This window comes from Perca fluviatilis, chromosome 10 (genome assembly GCF_010015445.1).
Source record: "Perca fluviatilis chromosome 10, GENO_Pfluv_1.0, whole genome shotgun sequence".
Taxonomy (NCBI): Eukaryota; Metazoa; Chordata; class Actinopteri; order Perciformes; family Percidae; genus Perca; species Perca fluviatilis.
Genome location: NC_053121.1, coordinates 24,907,650 through 24,928,570, shown reverse-complemented (window position 1 = coordinate 24,928,570; position 20,921 = coordinate 24,907,650). Strand labels below are relative to the sequence as shown.

General features: G+C 39.5%; 3 protein-coding genes across 6 annotated transcripts; 2 read left to right on the top strand and 1 right to left on the bottom strand.

The window, feature by feature from the left end:
• Window positions 1-602: 602 nt before the first annotated feature.
• srpx2 (sushi-repeat containing protein X-linked 2) lies at window positions 603-8,264 on the bottom strand. 3 transcript variants are annotated; one of them, XM_039813949.1, is made up of 11 exons: window positions 8,213-8,264; window positions 7,960-8,080; window positions 5,487-5,564; window positions 5,088-5,279; window positions 4,563-4,739; window positions 3,902-4,025; window positions 3,691-3,812; window positions 3,417-3,596; window positions 3,066-3,199; window positions 2,851-2,972; window positions 603-1,254 (listed from the first exon to the last, which is right to left on the bottom strand). In XM_039813949.1, the coding sequence occupies exons 2-11, from the start codon at window positions 8,003-8,005 to the stop codon at window positions 1,074-1,076; spliced, it is 1,356 nt and encodes a 451-aa protein (XP_039669883.1). In that variant the 5' UTR covers window positions 8,006-8,080; window positions 8,213-8,264; the 3' UTR covers window positions 603-1,073. The 3 variants fall into 3 exon arrangements, with proteins under 3 accessions (XP_039669883.1, XP_039669882.1, XP_039669885.1); XM_039813948.1 differs by having other exon boundaries at window positions 7,960-8,258; XM_039813951.1 differs by lacking the exons at window positions 7,960-8,080; window positions 8,213-8,264 and adding an exon at window positions 7,243-7,354.
• Window positions 8,265-9,819: 1,555 nt separating this feature from the next.
• On the top strand, window positions 9,820-16,008 carry tspan7 (tetraspanin 7). The gene is made up of 8 exons (XM_039813960.1): window positions 9,820-10,081; window positions 12,302-12,490; window positions 12,576-12,650; window positions 12,756-12,851; window positions 13,204-13,359; window positions 13,736-13,819; window positions 15,112-15,192; window positions 15,329-16,008. The coding sequence occupies exons 1-7, from the start codon at window positions 9,995-9,997 to the stop codon at window positions 15,178-15,180; spliced, it is 756 nt and encodes a 251-aa protein (XP_039669894.1). The 5' UTR covers window positions 9,820-9,994; the 3' UTR covers window positions 15,181-15,192; window positions 15,329-16,008.
• A 1,143-nt stretch (window positions 16,009-17,151) lies between these two features.
• Window positions 17,152-19,675, top strand: mid1ip1l (MID1 interacting protein 1, like). 2 transcript variants are annotated; one of them, XM_039813945.1, is made up of 2 exons: window positions 17,152-17,267; window positions 18,406-19,675. In XM_039813945.1, exon 2 carries the CDS (start codon window positions 18,501-18,503, stop codon window positions 18,990-18,992), a length of 492 nt encoding a protein of 163 aa, XP_039669879.1. In that variant the 5' UTR covers window positions 17,152-17,267; window positions 18,406-18,500; the 3' UTR covers window positions 18,993-19,675. The 2 variants fall into 2 exon arrangements, with proteins under 2 accessions (XP_039669879.1, XP_039669878.1); XM_039813944.1 differs by lacking the exon at window positions 17,152-17,267 and adding an exon at window positions 17,861-18,011.
• Window positions 19,676-20,921: the final 1,246 nt, after the last annotated feature.

Below are 20,921 nucleotides of genomic sequence, written 5' to 3'. Positions count from 1 at the left end.
ACTTTGTATGAACGTAACAAAATTCAACTACTAAGAACTAAACTTAACAACGTTTCAGACATGTGACTAACTGAAATGGAAAAATGTGTCCCTGAACAAAGACTGGTCAAAATCCAAAGTTGCAGAACGTTACAAGGAAGACATCCTCCTCCCTCATGTGGTACCCTAAGTTCCTGCAGGCTCATCCTGGCATGACCCTCCAGCATGATAATGCCACCAGCCATACCGCTCGTTCTGTGCGCGATTTCCTGCAAGACAGGAAAGTTGTGTTCTGCCATGGCCAGCGAAGAGCCCGGATCTCAATCCCATTGAGCGCGTCTGGGACCTGTTGGATCGGAGGGTAAGGGCGAGAACCATGCCCCCCAAAAATGTCCGGGGACTTGGTGGAAGAGTGGGGTAACATTTCACAACAAGGACTGGCAAACCTGGTGCAGTCCATGAGGACGAGATGCACTGCAGTACTTAATGCAGCTGGTGGCCACACACTGATTTTGACCATCCTTTGTTCAGGCACAATTTTTCCATTTCTGTTAGTCACATGTCTGTGAAACGTTGTTTAGTTTAGTTCTTAGTAGTTGAATTTTTTTATGTTCATACAAAGTTTTACGCATGTTAAGTTGGCTGACAATAAAAGCAGTTGAAAGTGAGAGGACGTTTATTTTTTTGCTGAGTTTATAATCCGAAGTGGTTGTCAGTTTTTCTTCTTCTAAACTTCTAGACAAAAAATACTAATCCACATCCTGTATCCTCCAACCTAATTTTATCATATCTATGGTTCAAAATGTATTTCTTCTTTTACTAATGTGTTTTATTCAGGCTTGTCTGTATTTTCTGTAGCTATAAAGTCCGTTTTCTGTCCTCCGTGCCTTTCAGATGATCAATCGAGAGAGAAAACAGTGCTAGCACTTCAGTGTTGTGTAGTGATCACATTTGAACAAGAGGAAGTGCCTTCTTGTCCTCTTTTCCCTCCTAATGTCCCTCTGGGCCTGGTTTCTGGTTGTTTGTCCTTCCTCATCTTGTGTTTGGTAATACTAATGAGCGTATCACTGTGGCAACCAGAGAGGTTTATTAAATTAGTCACAGAAGTCCCTGTGGAGCTCCAGCCTCTCTCTCTCCTCTTCATCCAGCAGGAAGCTATCGATGTAGGAGAACAGCTCATCCGATGCCATCGGGGTAATAAAGCGTTCGCGGTCCATTCCAAGCTTGTCCAGCAGCAACATGCTGAAGTAATATCTGGAAATTCTGAACGCTTGTCTACAGAAAAACACAAATTTGATTATTAAAGTAACACTCCATCTGCTACTTTGATAACATTAAAGCTGCTATAAATCAATATTTTTTTTTATAAAGGATTAGAGGGTTGCTCATAGTGACGAATCTACAGATGATTATCAGCCGACTCTGCAGTTTCCTTCAGCTCTATGGAGCTTTTTCTAGTGTCTTACCTCAATTTTTTGGTTTTCCAGTTGACAACTTTACGGTTTTAGTTTAGAGGATAGATACCCAAACCAAGCCCCGGGTTCGGACAGATATTTAGATATTATGTTTGGGTTTGGGTCGGGCTTGGTCACATCAGCGCGATAAGACATTGAACATTTTAAATTTAAAAAAGCTTATTATGTAGGTGCGCGCCTGTGTTAACGTGCGCTTGTTGCCCCGTGCGCTCATCTGTTGACATTTCCGAATGCCTTCCTACAGTTGCTTAGTAAAAGCGGGCTTTCCACACAAACAAATTTACATGTGTCATAAGTATGAGATTTTAACTGTGTCGGGCTCCGGTCGGGCTCGGACATAAATATCTTAATGCCTGTCGGGCTCGGGCCGGGCTCGGCCAGAAAAATGCGGCCCGATCTACACTATTTTAGTTCACTTTCGCTGCTCCCCTCCAATAAACCCACAATATGTTAACTGCTCAGCACCAAACAACAAAGTTAGTGTCTAGCTGGTGAACATAGAGAGATATTTCCCTTAGGAGTTGGTGGAGACCAAAACCGAGCTAGGAGTGATTATTGTGTAAATGTGATGTGTAAATAAGCAACAGTTTGCTTACAAGTTTGCACTGTACTGTAATACACTGTAATCAAAATTGCCCCAAAAAAGCAGCTATTGCAGGTTTAAAGTAGAATATTCATTAGTGCAGCTTTAGTCTTACCTTTTGTAATGCTCTCTTGTTTACATTTATGATGATTCAGTTTGACAATAAGCCCTAAAGAACGTCCCTGTTCAGATGTATACACTTTCCTCATCTACTTCTACTGTACCATAGTGATGTCTGATTGGCTACATGTCCTAGAGTGCCCCATATTACACTCAAAGAATGTGCCTCAATATGCTGCCCTCACTCAGCTGGGATTTGTGTGTCAGTGGAGAGACTGAAGAGATTTTCCAGTCTGGAAAAAGTGAGCAGTACCCCTTACTCAAAATACACAGTTGGTGGGAATAATCTATATATTTGCCTGTTCTAAGATAAACTAGTCCCTACATGCTTGTGTCTGGTGCAAAATGGTGGACTTTAAAAGAATCTCTTACTCATTGATTCTCATGAGAACCACAGCCAGGTGTTTCCTATTGATGTTGTGTCAGTCTTGTCAAAAACCCATTTCTGCTACCCTGGAATTATTATGTTGCTGTTTTTAACAGGGGTAATCCTTCAAGTGGATTTTTTCCACAGAGGATCCCTTTTTATTACGAGGCTTCTGACATTTAAATAGAGTGAGGAGAAACAACTCCTTACTGTCAATGAGAATGGGAGTTATATGAAGCCATTTCAGGATGGAATTTTTCAACTAAATGAACAGAATAAACCATAAAACTGCTGAATAACTAAGAGATGAAGTATCTCACTATTACCTCAAACCCTCGATGACTTCAAAGCTGAGCAGACTTTCTTTAATGCGACCTGTCTCACGAGGTGGGGAGCCGAGGAGCTCAATCACGGTTACATGCCGCAAGTCTAATCCACAGTCTGATTTCTGGTTGGAACAAGGGGAAAAAAATGTAAAGGGTGTTTTGTTTTGTTAATTTAAACTTGCTTAAAAACACCAGCAGCAAAAACATCTTCTCACTTGTATCATGATGTTCTGCAGCTGGTAGTCTGGGTCAGATATGTTGGGCGCAGACATGATCAGCAGCCTCCTCTTTTCATAGAACTGATCCAGGAGAGCGGAGACTGTCTTTACATCTGATTTAATCTCCATTGCTACAAACACACAAAATCACAATTGCATCCTGCATTTATATCTTCTCATATATAAGTATACTATTATGTTCATGCTGCAAATTCATAAGCATGATTGCCATTTTTATTAGAGATGTTCCAGTATCGGTATCGGCTCCGATACTGCCTAAAACACTGGTATCGGTATTAGGAAGCAAAAAATGGTATCAGGCCATCTCTAATTTTTATGCAGACTCACGAACACACTCGACAGGGTATCCTCCCCAGTTGCGGTTGAACTGGCAGACACGACTAGATACGCCCCTCCGTTCATATCCTCCCTCACATTGGTATTCACATGTTGCACCATAGTTATTCCCATCAGAGGAGCAGGTGAGGAAGCCGTGCAGAGGTGGAAGTAGATCTGGACATCTTCTCACTGTGGAAATAAGAAATCCAACGTGTCATCCAAGTTATAATGCTGTCTTTAAGTTAATGTGTAGTATTTAAGCTCATTTCATATGTCAACTTACCCTCAACACGTACAATAAACTTGCAGGCCGCTCTGTTCCTGGCTTGATCATACACTTTGTATCGGATAATGCTTGCTCCCTCTTTAAAGTCAGTGCCAGGCTCCTGGCCTACTAATATTACACTGCAGAGAGACAAGTACAGTAAAGGCTGAGTGTTTAATTCCATTTTAAAGTGAACAGGAAAGGGAAGCAAAGGAAAGGAGCAACATACTCGAGTGATTTATCAGCAGTATCGGTAGCAGTGGGGGGGTCCCAGGTCACCATAGCAGTGAGTTTCCCAGGCTCGGCCACCTTGAGTCTGGACGGAGGACACTTGATCTTTGGAGGATCTGTATCTGAAACAAACAGTTGGAAAATTACAATATTGGAGATTTTGCAGGAAGGAAATTCATCTATACTGTTAGCAGTCATATAGAGCAGCACATGAAGATCTGAAAGACAGCAGACCACAGCTCTGGGTTCATTTAAAGAACAGATGAGCAGGAAATATGCTTGTCGTTGTGTGACTGTAAGCCTGTGACACACATGGCTTGTGAAAGATGAAGAAAAACGTGACAGCAACACAGATTGCCTGAATTTCGGTCAATGAATCAGAATCATACTTATTACGAAAGTATTGTTTTCAAATAGTATATATATATATATATATATATGTATATATATATATACTATACTATTGTAATATATATATATATATATATATATATATATATTACAATAAAAAGTATGTAAAAAGACACTATAACAAAATAATGAACAAACAAATAAATACTATTATGGCAGTAAGTTAAACATCTAGTTGACAGTTCAACAAAGACTTTTGAGTTTAAACATATGGTTAGCTTCTGCAAACAGAAGACGTTGATATGTACCTTCACAATCTGGCTGTGCTCCGCTCCACGATCCCTTGCGCTCACAGGTGCGTGAGTGTTGCCCCTCGATGCGATAGCCTGGGTCGCAGGTGAAGTCGCACCTGGAGTCCACCATGAAGCCATTAGTGCAGGTGTATCTGCCGTGAGGAATGAGGGGCAGCACATGGCATCGCATCCCTAAAAGAAAATCACCACACAGGTCATGAATTAATACATAATAAATAAATAAAACATAATTACCTAAAACAGCTCGGCAATGTAGGCTTTTGCAAGTGTTACTCAAACACCAGTAAATAGTGCATTTGCTGGGGACTATTTTCAGCAGTGGATTAATAAACATTTTGTGCAATGTTGAGATTTTACAGCAGCATATGGTATATGTGGTACTGACCCAAAATAAACTACAGTGCCAGTGTGTTTATTGTAATCAAGGAACATGTAAGCCAGCGCAATGGTATGTTTTGAATAAGGATAAACTAGAATATCATCCTCATATGGGAATTTAAAGTCACAATGTCCACATACTGCGGCAGTAAGCAGTCCCAGACCAGCGTCGGCTGGCGAGGCAGTGAATGGAGCTCTTCCCCAGCAGACGGTATCCTTGATCGCACCTCATCTCACAGCGGGTGCCCAACGTGCTCCTATGGGCCCCGCCTTGAGGGGAGTGGCAGGTCACCTCTCCATTGGTCAGACCCGGAGAATGACACCAGTGTGGATCTGTGTTTAAAGAGTAACCAAAACCCAAATCTGTGTGAAGCACTAATGGTGGAAAGCAGGGGACTGAAGTGTTGTATACCTGGATACCAGAGGTGTTAAAGGAATAGCTTGTAGTAGACAGCAGTACTGTCTGGTGGTATATATTGTCATATCACACACCCTAGTGAGTGAATGAGTGAGTGAGTGAGTGTGTTTTTCCATACGCACTTTTGTAGTCTAGTTGAGAGGCATAGTCTTCTTCTACAAAGTCATTGTAGCTGTCATGTACTGTGGTCCCCGAGCCAGCTGAAAAAACAAATGTCAGACATGAGGAAACATCAAACACAGCTTGAACATTTCTTAGGTGACTGTGATTCTCCCCACACAATCTCTTTTCCATAACTTCTTTTCAGGTTTCCTTTAACACAAGATCAAGAACATTCCAGTCCATAGACACCTGGATTTGCAATCAGTGATGCTAACAGAAACCACTGAGGGTTTTAGACCTAAGAGCAGGGTCAGAAAACATGGAATCTTTGATTTTTTTTTTTTTAATGAGACAGATATTAGTGCAGAGAAAACATGTTAGACTTGTAGTGTTTTCTGGCCTTTTGAAAATAATAATAATGTTCACTTCCTTTTTGGGACTAACAGCATGTTTTCATTACTCAATTGAAGATTTTCCCTCATCTCTTTTTATGTAATAAGCAGAAGGGTGTGTATGGCATTATGGCCTTCATTCTAAAGTTTGTCTTTCTGCACAATAAATCCTTTTCACTGTTATCCTCCTCTCTCACCAGTTGTGGTTCAGGCACATTATCCGTTTTGAAATCCCAAAAATGACTCCATGTTTAGAGCTGTGTGCCAAACTTTCCAGTCTGTCAACCTCCACCCCCATCTCAAGGCAGTTCCTGTGCTTCCTTGGCTTCAGCTCAACCAATCTGTTTTCTGGCTCTCAACCAAAGTTTACTTTAACACAGTTTCTAATAATAATGCTGCATCACATTCAACTTCCCTTTCTGTGAAAGCTGCTTCAGATAGTTCCTGCCATGTGTGGATTAAACCTATCGTCAGCAATTTTTCTCATAATGAGCCAGATGTTCCACTCAGTAACACTTCCCCGGACTAATATTTCCCAAGTCCCCTCACAGAGAATTAGTCACAGAGGAAATAAACAAGCTAAGCTTATCAGTATTATGGTCTGCACTGCAGGCAGGGCTCAAGTACAGACAATCCACAAAATTAATATAATACAAATTTGTGTAGCAGAACCCTGCTTTTCTGATTGTTCTACTCCACTTATTAATGTTACAACTTCACAGATTTATCTTGTAAGCCTTTAAAGGGGCCCGACCCACAGGTTGAGAGCCACTGGGGCACACTACCAAACTGTAGGCTTTGTATAGTAAAGTAGTTAAAACTAGCTGCTTATGCATTGATGCATCAGTATTAATATCTAATATCCATGGATGTTTTAAGAGAACGGTAATATCCAATAACATTTCAGTCACATGGGGCCATTTTTAGAAGAACAAGTAGGCTACTTTTACTTATTTTACTTAAGCAGGATTTTAAATGCAGAACTTTTACTTGTTTTGATTCTGATTCTTTATTTATTTAGGACAACACAGATTAATCAACATTTCTGTAAATTTTAGCCAGTGTTAGCCAGCTGGCTAATTTTCAACTGTAGTCCTTTGGCCAGATGATTATAGACCAGAGCAACAGGAAGCAGCAAGACATTAGTACAGGTTAAACTATACAGACAGAAGTCAACAAGACACCATACAGACCGCTAAAACAACAGAAAAGCTTTTTCAGTTAGCCATGCAGAGCCACAGGAAGCATCAAAACACCAGCACAGCTACACATCAAACAGTATCCACATTCAGTATAAGAAGCCATGCAAGCATCAGAACACACCCATTTATTTTGTTCAACTTTTTTTAAGTACTGAATGATATTATTTATTGTTTGGACTCACCTGTGGTGTAGTATTTTTACACACTGGTACTTTCAAGGACTAAAAGTGTAGAACTCCAACACAAAGACACACACAATGCATCATGCACCGCTCACAGTACTGACTTTACCACAGAGACATGCACGTTGTAGCCTTACAAGAAGCAGGGATGAGTCACACCAGAGGAAGGTGTGTAGTTTGACAAATGTAAAAGGCTTCATTTATCTCTAATGACAAAGGTGACAAGCATACTTTCAATCACTCTGCATTAACATCTGAGCTTGGGTGGATCCCAGGTCACCCTGTTATCTTTGCAGGATTAATGAGGGCTTTAGCACACTTGGCCCAGAGGGGGGACTGCTCACTAATTAACTGGCAGTGATTGGAGCCCAGTTGTAATTAAACTGCCTGGTCAGCAAAGCAGAGGGGCTCCTTTAGAGGGAGGCAGCTCAGCTACAAGCTAAATTTAAGTTCAGTTTAACTGGAGTCTGCTGCATCCCTTCAGTTCTTCATTCTCGGGGGAAGGACTGAGCTCCATTTGCATTTATCCAGTTGCCTCAAAAATTCAGCACATCTGCATCTAATAGAGTTGCTATTACTGCTGAGATGACGGGATTTCCCTTCTGACGGGAATTGGATGTTTGCGTGACTTGAGCTAGCAATCATGATAAAAGTTTTTTATTTAAAAAAATAAAAACTGTTAAGTACTGAATGATATTACTTATTGTTTGGACTCACCTGTGAAGTATAAAATGAACAGAGTAACAAAGCGACTGACGAGCATTTTAGAAACACAAGGATGACTCCTGGGGGAAATTCAAAGTTTTTTGCGCAGGTTGGTTCAGATCCCAGATTCCAGCTGAAAAAGTACAGAGTTATAATCCAGACAAAGTTTGCAATTGGTAGCGTATATAACAAACTACTTAAAAAACAACTTTAGGCTACTTAATCATCCCGGCTGAGGACAATAATAATAAGCCTCCCGTCATACCGGAGTCTCAGCAGTTTTTGAAAAAGATCCTTCTAGTTCATCACCAAAGGCAAACACCACTTGGTGGCGCTATCGGACCTCTAGTGTTTGTGTGTTTCCTCCCACCGCGGCATTAAACATGATGATTGAGCCATTTTATAAAACCCCGCCCCTCCAAAAGCTCATAAACCCAGAAAGGGAAGGTTATTATAAGCCACAGATGAAAATACAGATCGTCCATAAGAAGATATCAGTTATTATCACTGATAGTGTGACTTATTGTGATACATATAGTGATTATATGTTCATGATTTTCCCTGATTATGACACTAATATAATCCTCATCCTCAGTCATTCTTATGGGAATAAGGTTATAATAATGATGTATAATATCCTGTATTTATACTGTATATAGGCCTAGCACTTTACAAAAACAAGTAGGCACAAAGCGCTTCAAATAGGCCTACATAAAAACAGAAAATACAGTGTGCAATCAGGCTACACAATAGATCTCATAGGTTTCGTGCAATATGTCTAGTGTCCACTTACACGATTTAATGTAAGCCTATGTTGTTTTGAAAGTGACATCCCATGTAGGCCTTAATTTAGTTAGAATATGCCCCACAGACAAGCCTAAAATATAAAATAATAGATATAAAATAAATCTTAATGCTTATCTTATGGTAAAGATAATTTATTTACCCAGCTAATGTAATGTAGGCTACATTACATTATGTTGCATATTCAACTGTGTCACATCACCAGAGGAATAATGCATTTTATCATAAAGTCAGATAGCACGAGACAGGAAGTAATGTTACTGCCCTCAAAATAAAAGCATACATTTGATCAAGGTTGAAAGACTAGTTGGTGATAACTGTGACTCTAAAACATCAAGCAAGGGATGTGTCTGAATTGGTTGAAAGGGATTATTTCTAGATTGGTGGGGACAAAATGGACCCCAGTTTAACCTTGAAAAGAAAGAAAACATACTCATAAGTAAAAACTTTATCCCAAAATTTTGGTTTAGAACGTTAAATTGTTACGATCACATTTAAAGTCAGAATTGTAAGACAGCGAGTCAAAAACTAGACTTGATTCAAAATTATAAGCTACTAGTGAGCCAAATTCTTTATTTATTTCATGATTTGACTTTGGCCTTCAGCCCAATTTTTTATTTACTGGTATCTCATGATTTGATTTAGCAAAATGATAAGATTTACTTAAACAAATTTATGAAATTCTGAGTAATTTTTTTTTTACCTTTTGATTTGAAATTATGAGATGGCAAGGCTTATGTTTTACACTTTTGACGTATTGATCATTATTTTGATTTAGGCCTACCTCAAGTAACGTATTAGCTATTATAATTTTGAATCAAGCTTAACTTTACATTAACATAATATTACAGTTTTGAAGAGAAACCCCCACTAAATATTCCTCCTCACATTCGTCATGTGTGTATTTAAAATAAGAGTAACGTTAGTGTTTTCAGTTGGTGTTAATTTTGAAAGCTGTATGTTGCCGTTTTATTTTGAAAGCTATATACGTGTTTTATTTTGAAAGCCGAGCTTGACGGTGATATGTTAATAAATATAAATGTCGCTGCTGACTTGACCATGGAGTTGTTTAAAGCTCTTTTTTTCCCTTAGGAAAGTGAATCTGGGTTAGTGACGACACTTCCCCCTCTCCTCGGATTTATCCCTGAAGTTTTTTTTTCTCCCCCTCTACCATCCTGGCGTTGTGAAGTCAACTTTTCTCTCTTTTTTTTCCCAGTTTAAAGTAAAAACAGTAACATAAACCATGTCGCCGCCGTCCCGACGGCTTCAGACGAAGCCAGTGATTACCTGCTTGAAGACTTTCCTCATCTCCTACAGCCTCATATTCTGGGTGAGCTGCATGACATGTAATGGGGGACAACGACAACAAGCTAAAGGAGCAACAATGGGCTAAAAGCGGCGGTGCCAACGAGGCTAACTAACATACTTTCCTCGGATGACGACAGGGTCTCACACACGGAGTTAGCTACATATTTAGAGTCGTGTCCTCAAGTTAAAGTGGAGCTGGTTTATGTTGATATAGCTAAAGAACCACTTGTTGAAAAGGTACCGACCGTTGGAGCAGATGTTTGTGTCCAGTCAGATTTAGCAACGTTCCAGTGTCCTGAAAACAGCCGTTAGCTATTTTCTGTCCCTGATTTAGAAAAACATGTAATCTACAGTTAACTACAGTGAAACTTAGCTAGTTATTATAAGTTGTACATTAACAATTGAAGGTTAGATTTAACAATCATTCCTGTTTTACAGTCCAACTTAATTATAACGTTACGTTAAACTGCAACGATTAATCGATTGACAGAAAATGAATCGTAGCTATTTTGATAATCGCTGATTCGTTTAGTCTTTTGTCAAGTTAAAATGCAGTAAAAGCTTTTTACAGTTAAGCTACATCATTTCATGTAAAGAGCTAATGTTGGGGCTGAAATTAACAAATAAAGCCATCTTCTTTTCTTGATTAATCATTTAGTCTTTATTATGTCATAAACAGTTCAAAACATATAGTTTGTTATCATAAAAGACAAAGAAAAACATAAAATATACACATTTGAGAAGCTGGAATGACAAAACTTTTCTACGTGTTTTTTTAAGGAAACTTGCATAAAAACTGTCTGTTAGGCTAGCAATTAATTGGATTGGTTCATAGGGATTGGTTTAGCATCAACACTCTATTTCTTCTAATATTAATACAAGGTTGCATAATTCTTTCCAGGAACCTTTCCAATTTCCTATAGCCCAAGGCAACATTTTCAAATGTGTTGTTTTGTCCGACCAACAATCCAAAATAATCAAAAAAAACAACAAATAATCAGATTCATTCATTTTATCATCACATAAGACAAAAAAAGATGCAAATCCTCATATTGAGAAGCACAGAGAAGACAATGTTTGGTATTTTTTCTTGAAAAATTACTGAAAGATGAATTGCTTATTAAAATAGATACATTTTCTGCCAATCTAAGAAAAACAAGCTTTTCTGGAGAAGAAAATGATCAGTTATCATTGCTCCCCCAGTTAATCTTTGTACTGAGCAAACAGCCATCTCAGGCTGCTGCTGCTAACACAAAGTTCAGGTCAGTGCTTTTATCTGCCAATTTATTGCTCTTGGGTGGTTGAGCTGATGCTTCCCCTCAGGCTAATGACTTGTGAGGGCAGTCGTAAAGAAAAAAGATGTTGAGATGATTAAACCTAAGGCTGAGGCTAGTAGGGTATCCCAAGTGTGTTTTTACTAAAATGTTGAGGGGTAAATGCATAATCTGCAGCATCTGAATCATGTAATATTTTATGACTGACACAATGAGAGTTTATCAAATATATGGTGATTGTGAACAATATTTGGGGTTATTTCTGTTTTTACTCAATACACATGTCACACACGTGTGTCAGAGCTCCAACATCCCCTTCTAATTCATCTTCTTCTCTTCATCTGCATTCCCTCCACAGAGAACAGATTTACTAAAGGAAATCAATGAGGGAAATTGTTTTTCCTGGATTCATCCATCATGGTTCGTCATTAAAAGATCACTGGCAAAACCCAGCAAAACGTAATACTTTTAGAGCGGTATTGCAGAGTGTTTTAACCATAACAAAGTTTTTCTTAAACTTTTGTTACCAAAAGTAATTGACAGAAAATACTAAACACTGCAGATTGATAATTTAATAATAATAATTTATACTTTTTATTGATCCCAAATGGGGAAATTACAATTTACACTCAGGTCCTATACATGCGCAAATTGAGAGATGTCAGTGAGTGGGCTGCGACAGGCGCCCTGAGCGTTTTGGGGGAGGTTCAGTGCCTTGCTCAAGAGCACCTTGGCAGTGCCCAGGAGGTGAACTGGCATCTCTCCAGCTACCATTCCACACTCCGTACTTTGGTCCGTATGGGGATATAATTGATAATAATAATAATAATTGATAAAATGCTACTAAGCTCTAACTGTACCAGTGTGGTTTTGAGCCTTTAATCTCAGGTTTTGGCCCTAAAAAACCTGCACGTCTTTCTCTTTGGCTCTTTGATGCCAGAGCTGACTCTCCCTGCTGTCGTCTTCAGTTCACAGGCGTGATCCTGCTGGCTGTCGGCGTGTGGGGGAAGGTGAGCCTGGAGGCCTATTTCTCTCTGGCCTCTGAGGAGAGCACCAATGCACCATATGTCCTCATCGGGACCGGAGCCATTATCGTTATTTTCGGCCTGTTCGGTTGCTTTGCTACATGCCGCGGCAGCCCATGGATGCTCAAACTGGTCAGTAAAGGTGCATTAAGTTTCCTTAAATATTAACTTCAGGTGTGACCTTGTTTAATTGTTTTCTTCTTAATGCTTCCTTCAGTATGCCATGTTTCTGACCTTGGTGTTCCTGGCTGAGCTCGTGGCCGGTGTCTCAGGCTTTATCTTCAGACATGAGGTGTGTTACTTGTCCGAATCATTTTTTTTTTTTTTTAAATGGATCATGTCGACTCACTAATATATATATATATAAATAAAATGTACTTTGTTTTGAATTCACCAGATCAAGGCCAAGTTAGGCGTTGCCTATAAAAAAGCTGTGAAGTCCTACAATAGCACAGACAGCAGCAGCATTGCAGTTGACGCCATCCAGAGGACTGTAAGTGGGAGGTTTTCCATTACACTAATGGTGTTACTCTTATCTGACTCTGTTTGTGTCTCGCTGTACAAACCAAAGAACTATTGTTTATACAGGAACAGAGAGCAGAGAAGTGCTGCTCTCTGTGGGTTTAAACTTTTAAGCATGTTGCTTGTGACCGCTGCAGGTGTTTTTCGAATAGGTGATCCAAAACATCTGCAGCGACGTCATTTATGGTATTGGGACTGGACAACAACTAATATCCGCCTGTTTATTTATTTTTCATTATTAAAAACACTTTTTGACCCACTTTCACATAAATACATTTTTACTACATTGTAATCATTTTGTTGCTGGCTTTTTTTCCATTTAGTTGCATTGCTGCGGTGTGAACAATTACACTGACTGGAGTGACACAGCTTACTTTGAAAAGAATGGCATCCCTGCCAGCTGTTGTAAAGACAACACCAACTGCTCACCAGAGACCCTAAAAGACCTCGACAAGGCTGGGAAAGAGGTGTACACAACGGTGAGTTCACAGCCTTATGACGTTTTCATACGCAAATATTCGTTTCATCGTGGTGGGAACAAATTGTTACACCACTATTACACATTTGTGTAGTTTAAATTACTTTAAAGGGGCTGTACTTGAAATACTAAAAAGCGGGTTAGGGTTAGAGACGTTTTTTCACAGGCCACATGCGTCCAGACCGGTTATCAAAACACAGCAGAGAAGCTGGTATTACAACACACACAGAGGAAGTGTGACTTCATACTCTGCTCAGGACACCATTACTCCACTATATATTTATTTACACAGCAAATATTTGTTTGATTACTATATAAACACACATTTTGTAGACAGCTGTAAAAGCCTCTTCATAAAATGTATTTTTCTGCTGTAGGGCTGCTTCTCACGGGTGACCCATGTGATGGAGTCCAACTTGGGAATCATCGCAGGGATTTCTTTTGGGATTGCATTCTTCCAGGTAAATCACATGTTCTTTCAGATACTTTGTCTTAGAAAAATTGGGACCATGCTGCACATACAATTTCTTTCCAATATTGGATCTTGTTTTTTAGCTTTAGTAATGGAAACATTTTACTCATAACTTTCATTTCTGAGATATGGGGATGCAGTGAGACAGACAACAAAGGAGTTTAGTTGGGCAACATCTGGACAGATGACTTTCTGTCCAGGGCCTACAGATAAAAAAAATAATCTTTTGGCCATTTACATTAATATTTATTAATATGCACTGTCCCTGTTAAATACACTACTGAGTAAATAAAATAATGGGAGTAGTCAGACAACCAGACATATTTGAATAGTTTTGGGGGTGCCCTGGTGGCCTAGGGCTTTAAGAAACTGACTATTGTTCAAGTCTGTCGGAAGAACTTTGTTGCATGCCATCCATCCCGGTCTCTGTCTCCCTTCATTTCCTTTCTGCTCTATAAGACATAGTATCTCATAAAGGCAAAAAATATTTCTGAAATATCACTTTTGAATATGCTGATAGATAGGTTCTGGCAGGGTGTAGTTACCCTTTAAAATAGTTACTCTTTTAAGCGTAATTTTGAAATCTGAGTAGTTTACATCCATACTTGCTATCAGTCTTCTTCTTCCTTGCCTTTGCTGGCTCATAGCTGCGTTTCTTTTCCATTTTTTTCCTTATCAGTCACATCCTCGTGTGAGTGCAACAAGAATACACAAAACTCATAAAAACATTGCTTCATGGCAGTACTAATCATCAGAAACTCCCCAGGGTACCTTTTTTATTTTAATTAAACTAGTGCACTGTATTTAAAATCTCAGTTTACTGCTCACTCTAGAATAAACTGTCTATTATATAACGAGTAGTGAGCACGTTTTTCACAGCCTAGATAATAGGACTGTAAAAACTAATGTGACCACATCAACATATTGACTATAATCAACCATGACATTGTGAAACTAAGTATATAGCAGGTCAAAGTTAAACAGAAAAGTTGCTGTGCAGAATCATATAATATTTAACAGCTGGTAATAACTCCTATTTCACCTTTTTGTTTTCGCTTTGAAATTAATATGTAAAGTTATTTATAGCCTGTCTGAGCACTAATGTGGTTGCTCTATGCACGGCTGTATGTGCAGCTGACAGTGACAGTACCTGCAGTTCTCTGCAATTAAGTTATACAGTGACATTTTTTTATAACTGATTAAAAACATCTGATTAATTTGGTTTGTTTGTAATTGTCTGTTTTGATAAATCTATATTTTTATAAATGTGTTTTCTCTCAGCTCATTGGGATATTCCTGTCCTGCTGCTTGTCTCGATACATAACCAACAACCAGTACGAGATGGTCTAACAGTGTCCACAGGTGAGACTTGTTATCGTCAAAGTTATTAAATATTGGGGAGTTAACTGTGAGAATGAGATATACAATGAGAATACAAATGAGCTACTTTATTCCAGTGTCTAACAACCTGTCTGATGTGTTTTCGGTCTGTTTGCAGGTCACTGATGGGCAGCTCCTGATGCAAATTGAGTTGAAAGAATCTCCTGTGATTTTATTATTGTGTGCGTGTCATAGTTGATATTATTTTAGAGAGGGAAAAACACTCATAGCTTCTTCTTTTTATGTAGTCTGACCAATGACAAACAAGCAGAAGGAAGATTATGTACAGGAAATCCAAAAAGGGAAGTTATCTACAGTGTAGTTTGACCAAACGTTTAAGGGACTTTTTCATTTTGGAGATAATTTGTTACTCCTGAGATTTAATTAGGGATTTCTTTCAAGCGTAGATGTAGACTTTCATTTGAGTTAAATAACTCAACCAATTGTCATTGAACATTTCCATTTCTTGTCTTTGTATAATGCAGCTGCCTTATTTTGTAATTTTGCTAAAAAGTTAGTCTGTAGCTAAGCAGAAGAAATCTAGACAGTAAGCTGATAAATGTTAAACTTTCCTGCAACACTAAGTGAATTTCTGTGTGTGTGTTTGTGTGAAACCAACATAATGGGACAAGGAGGTCGTCACCCTGAAGTGTGTGTGTGATTAACTGTCACCACTTGAAAATGAGCCTTACTGAATACCTAGGCCAGTATTGTTGAAATCCCAGTGTTAAATTGTTATTCTTTTGTGGATGCATGTGAAATACTTGAAGAAAAAAAATAAAGATGAAATTTAGTATCTTTAACAGTGTGTGTGCTCGGGGTCCCGCATGAAGCTCAGGATGTGTCTGTCCCACAACTGTTCACTTCTACGTTTATCTGAAAAGATGTTAAAATATTCTGGCAGAAGGAGATATTTTGCAGACAAACGTGACTCCGTTATTTTGGGCCTTGACCTTCTCAAGGCCCAAAATAACTGAATCATGTTTGTCTGCAAAATATCCATACAGAATGCAACATGTGAAAAGCATTTAGTTTCTCAGTATGCTGGGCTACTTTAACATAATATGTAAGGATATAACATAGATACCAGTAGTTCAGATGCTGTGCATCGTTAGTATTAATTCATTTTGATTATGAGGTTTAGTACTGTGAAAATATAAAACTATAAATGCATTCACTTTTTATTTCATTCAGTTACAACGTTCACCGTTCCAGTCACCTTTCTGTAATGCAGCCTTTAAATTAAGATACAAATCTAAAGCAGGATATGTCAACCACAATTCACACACAATTTAGACTATCACAATATGTATATACTAACAACACATTGTCATATTCTCCCATAGATGGAAATAGGGGCCTGAAATGATAGGCTTTGAAAGGGAGACTGTAACACTATGTGGGTTTTATGATGCATATTTGTGAGTATGAACCCAAAAGTGAGGTAGCAAAGGTCTTTGATTTCAAGATTTATGTTAAAAATCAGTTATTTAAATGCTTGATAATAACCAACATGGCATGTTGTTGTATTTCCCTTAATTACCACCAATGATAACTCTGGTAATATGGTGGTGTGGCGATGTTAACAAAATAAATCTCAATACAGTTGAGAGGCTAAATAAACTTCTACCAAAGGCCCACAAAAGAAATGTAATGGGTCACCAGATGATGCACTAATTTCAAGTTTTTAAGTTTTTATTTTTAATTTTATTTAAGAGTTGCCTTTTTTTTCTGTAAATTAATGGATAATTGTTCCTCCACGAGCTTCTTAAAATATTCAAACTGAGAAAAAAAAAAAAAAAAAGACTCTTTGGCTAACTGTGAACTTGTTTTGTTGTCCATACCTTACAGTCCTGTCTCAGACGGGGAAATCACAGGTATAACTAATAACTAATGATGCTCTGACACTGCCACGCCTCATCGTTAATTAACTCCATTAAATCCACCTGTGGTGCTGCTCCTGCATGTTAAAATGTCTGCTGCTGCTTTCTCAGCCCATTAACCTGAAGGATTTATGTTAAAGGTGGATAGTGGAGCATTTTCAAACTAAAACTCAGGTAAGACCAACCGCTTCCTTTAAAGTAAGTCGAGATTGTAGTGGGATATGAATATTGTGTATAAGCTGTTGTGGTTGACAGGTTAATATTGTAAAACAATTAATGGTGTCAGTCAGCGTGGTGAGGAATTTCTGTTCAGACATGCGCGAGAAAGCAATCCAACCACCAGGTGGCAGAGCTGTGTAACATAATGAACAAGCAGCTTGGGAGACATGAGGTAAAAGCTAACCATACTAATTTAACTTCAACGGGGAACTTAGTATTTGATGTTTTTTCATGTTTTACAACGGGCAAACACACCTGGTAAATAACATTACCTGACGGGACAACTTGCATCCCTGTGCAAGCTTGATCCAAGTTACTTAGACAGGATGATAAACTTTACACATGCATACATACGTGCAAAGCCTATACAAATCTGGAAGGCGAAACAATTTGACCGGCAGCTGTGATCTGACGTGTGATTGGTAAGTTTTGGATCAGATGCTCGGAAGGTCCGCCTACATGCTCCATGCTGACCAATCTGCTCGCTCGAAAAAAAATACAGAGGGCGGACTTCAGTGGTTTTTCTTAACCCCCCGCCCCAACCCGGCTTCTCCGGTATAAAAGCGGAGTTAGTCGACAGTTTGTTAGGGAAATTTTTACTTTCCTTCACGGCCGGTGGTGTGTGGAGCCTGAGAAGACTTGGTTCTTTTACAATCAGTACGCCAAGAAAGATTTTCCTCAGGTTACCCCGTGGTTCAGGTCAGTCTATATCTCCTTATTAAAGACCTCTGACGCGTATTTAGGATTTTAATATCCGGAAGTCAAGGTCATATTGATGTGAGCCGGGTATAGAATGCGGCAAAATGAAGGCTATTTATTCAAGCATTAACTCAGCGAAAATTTATTTATGTTTTGTTCGTGCTAGAAGTCAGGTTATGCTCTTGCGAAAGAGGTGAGAAAAACCCGCCCCGGTTTCATCATTCCTGTCTAGCTGCACTCTAGAGTGTGTGCGGTTAGGAATTGGTTGCCTTTGTACCCACGTTGATGAATGTGTAAACCTGTGTTTTCAAAAGTGCACCGGGCCTAGATTTGGCTTTGTTTTTGCAGCATCTGATCAATCTTTCCTGCATCCTCATGTTTCCTCTCCTTGCAGATCAGCCACCTCCCTAAAACCCCAATCAGCTCTGCCTTAAAACCACCACCTGCCAGCTCTACACTGTAACCAAGCCCCAACATAAAGCCTTCAAAATGATGCAGATCAGCAGCGACTCCGCCAGCAACAAGCACTCCCTAATCAACGTCATGCACCGCTTCATAGCAGCTGCCAACAACATGGACGAGACCATCATGGTGCCGAGCCTGCTGCGAGACGTGCCGCTGGAGGAGCAGGCGGCCAGCGTGATGGAGCCCAACAACAATAATGAACCACCGTGTCCCATCAAGCAGAGGGACATGTACGAGCACTACCTGCTCCTCAAGTCCATAAAGAACGACATGGAGTGGGGTCTGCTGAAGAGGGAGATGAGCAGCGGCGCCAGCTTCCTGGAGATGGCGGTGAAGCAGGAGGAGCAGCAGCCGGTCACTGGGGACCTGCTTCTCGACGAGAACTCCGACCTGGAGAATCAGTTTCACTATCACCTCAGGGGACTGTTCGGAGTTCTGTCCAAGCTCACCTTGCAAGCCGACCACCTCACCAACAGGTACAAGAGAGAAATCGGAGGCGGAAACTTCATGAGATAGAAGTCCCTACAGTCCCACCCCCGGACTGCTTGACTTGCACAATGGGATGTTTTAAGAAGGGGGGCCCCCCCATCTCTTAATAGATCTCAATGGACAGTGAACTGACCAGGGTTACGATTTAGCGCTTCTTTCACTCCTGAGTAGTGACACTCCAAATCCCCCCCCACCAAAACATACCTGAAACCAGTGATGCCTGCACAGTTCCCTCTGCCTGTCTCGGTGCCGATGTTGACGCTGTGCGTGGTGGAGGTTTATTGAATCTTGTTCCCCAGGTCCAGTTGAAGCGCAGCTCTGGTTTATGAGAAACTTGTCCCCTTTTTTGTCTTTTATTTCAAGTTTGAACATGAATTTGTCACCAGATTGAGAATAAAAGGTTTCTGACTGTAGGAGAAATTGAATGCTGGTTATTCTGTCCCTCCTTACTATTTTTTTTTTTTTTTTTTTTTAATTGTTTAGCGCTGAGCTGAAGGGCTCTTAAATCTTTCCTCTTGGTATTACTGTAACATGGCGTGCCTTGACTTTTTGTATATCCTCATGCCCTGTTCAGTTACTCCCCATTGTCTTTACTGCTTAAGTGGCTCATCAAGATGTTTATGATGAAATGATTCTTTTGTTTGTCCTTTGGATATTTCAAATTTTATATTGAAGCAGTATAACTGTAATAAATAATTGGGAACTTTGAATTTTGTGTTTTGTCACTGTTGTTATAGCTAACAGGAAGGATGTTGAGGTGTTGCTGCCATTTCCTCTTAGTAGTTCAGTTAGAAACATCTTGTCAGTGCTTAAGGCTGCACAGGAATGTTTAATGATGCATTTTGACATGCCCTAACTTGGAAACTACAATTACTTGACTGTTCCTTCATGTACAGCAAGTTTAGCAGCCTTATATGTTGCTGTTGAAGGTCTGGTGCTTTGCTGAGGATTTAACACCTCGATATAAAAAGAGGTCATGGCTCTCTAGGAGAATTTAACATTTCACATCATTGCTGTTTTATGCAAATGGGAAGTTGTGCTAAGGCAAATCACTTTCAAGAATATCCTGCAGCGTGTTTGAAGCAAATATTTAATTTGTGCCTACAATGCAGATGCTATTCAGTCCCAATACCATTATCATAATTTAAGATACCTGTATTGCAATTAAATCTCTTTATGCATATTTCCTTACAGATCAGCTTACAAAATATAATTGTACATATATTGTCACATTAGAAAGTGTTGGGATGTAACAAACTCCTCACTTTACAGCCTATTTGTTCTATTTGCCATGTTAATTTAATTTTGACATTTACGTCCACTAATCAACTCAAAGCAAGAGCAGTGGCTAAAGAGTTATAAAAGCCGTAAAGTGCATTGACCCTTAAGAAGTGATAAGACTTTAGTTGAGACAATAAACTTGATTAAAAAGGAAATGGCAGCCTGGTGGCAGAAAACATGATCTTTAAAACCTCTGCAGGAGTTTGTCAAGATTTAGAGGATATCTATCACATTTCTGCTGCTTTGTCCCATTGAACATGATAATGAATTATGAATGAAACATTAAATTGATATATACTGTTCAAACTGGTTTCTCCCTACATGCTGCCAAATCTATCCATCACAGAGTAAAACCTTCCCCTTAGCAACAGCTCCACCAAGAGCAGCCAATCCGGCCGCAAAGGTTTTTTTTTCCCTCTCAAAGGCACAGCGGTGATTAAGAGATTGCTGTGTGATGAAGGGCATCCAGTAAGCGAGTGGAGGGCAGACATGGTCAAACAAACTGGTGCTCCTCTGACCAGCAGCGGTGAGCTCGCCGGGGTTTGAGAGTTTGCATAAAAAGCGCTGCATGTGCTGTGTTACAAGGTCTTTTTTTTTTTTTTTCTCTCACAATGGGCCATACAAATGCTGCAAATCAAAATGGCTGTGCTGGTCAGGGTGCCTCAACCCACTCAG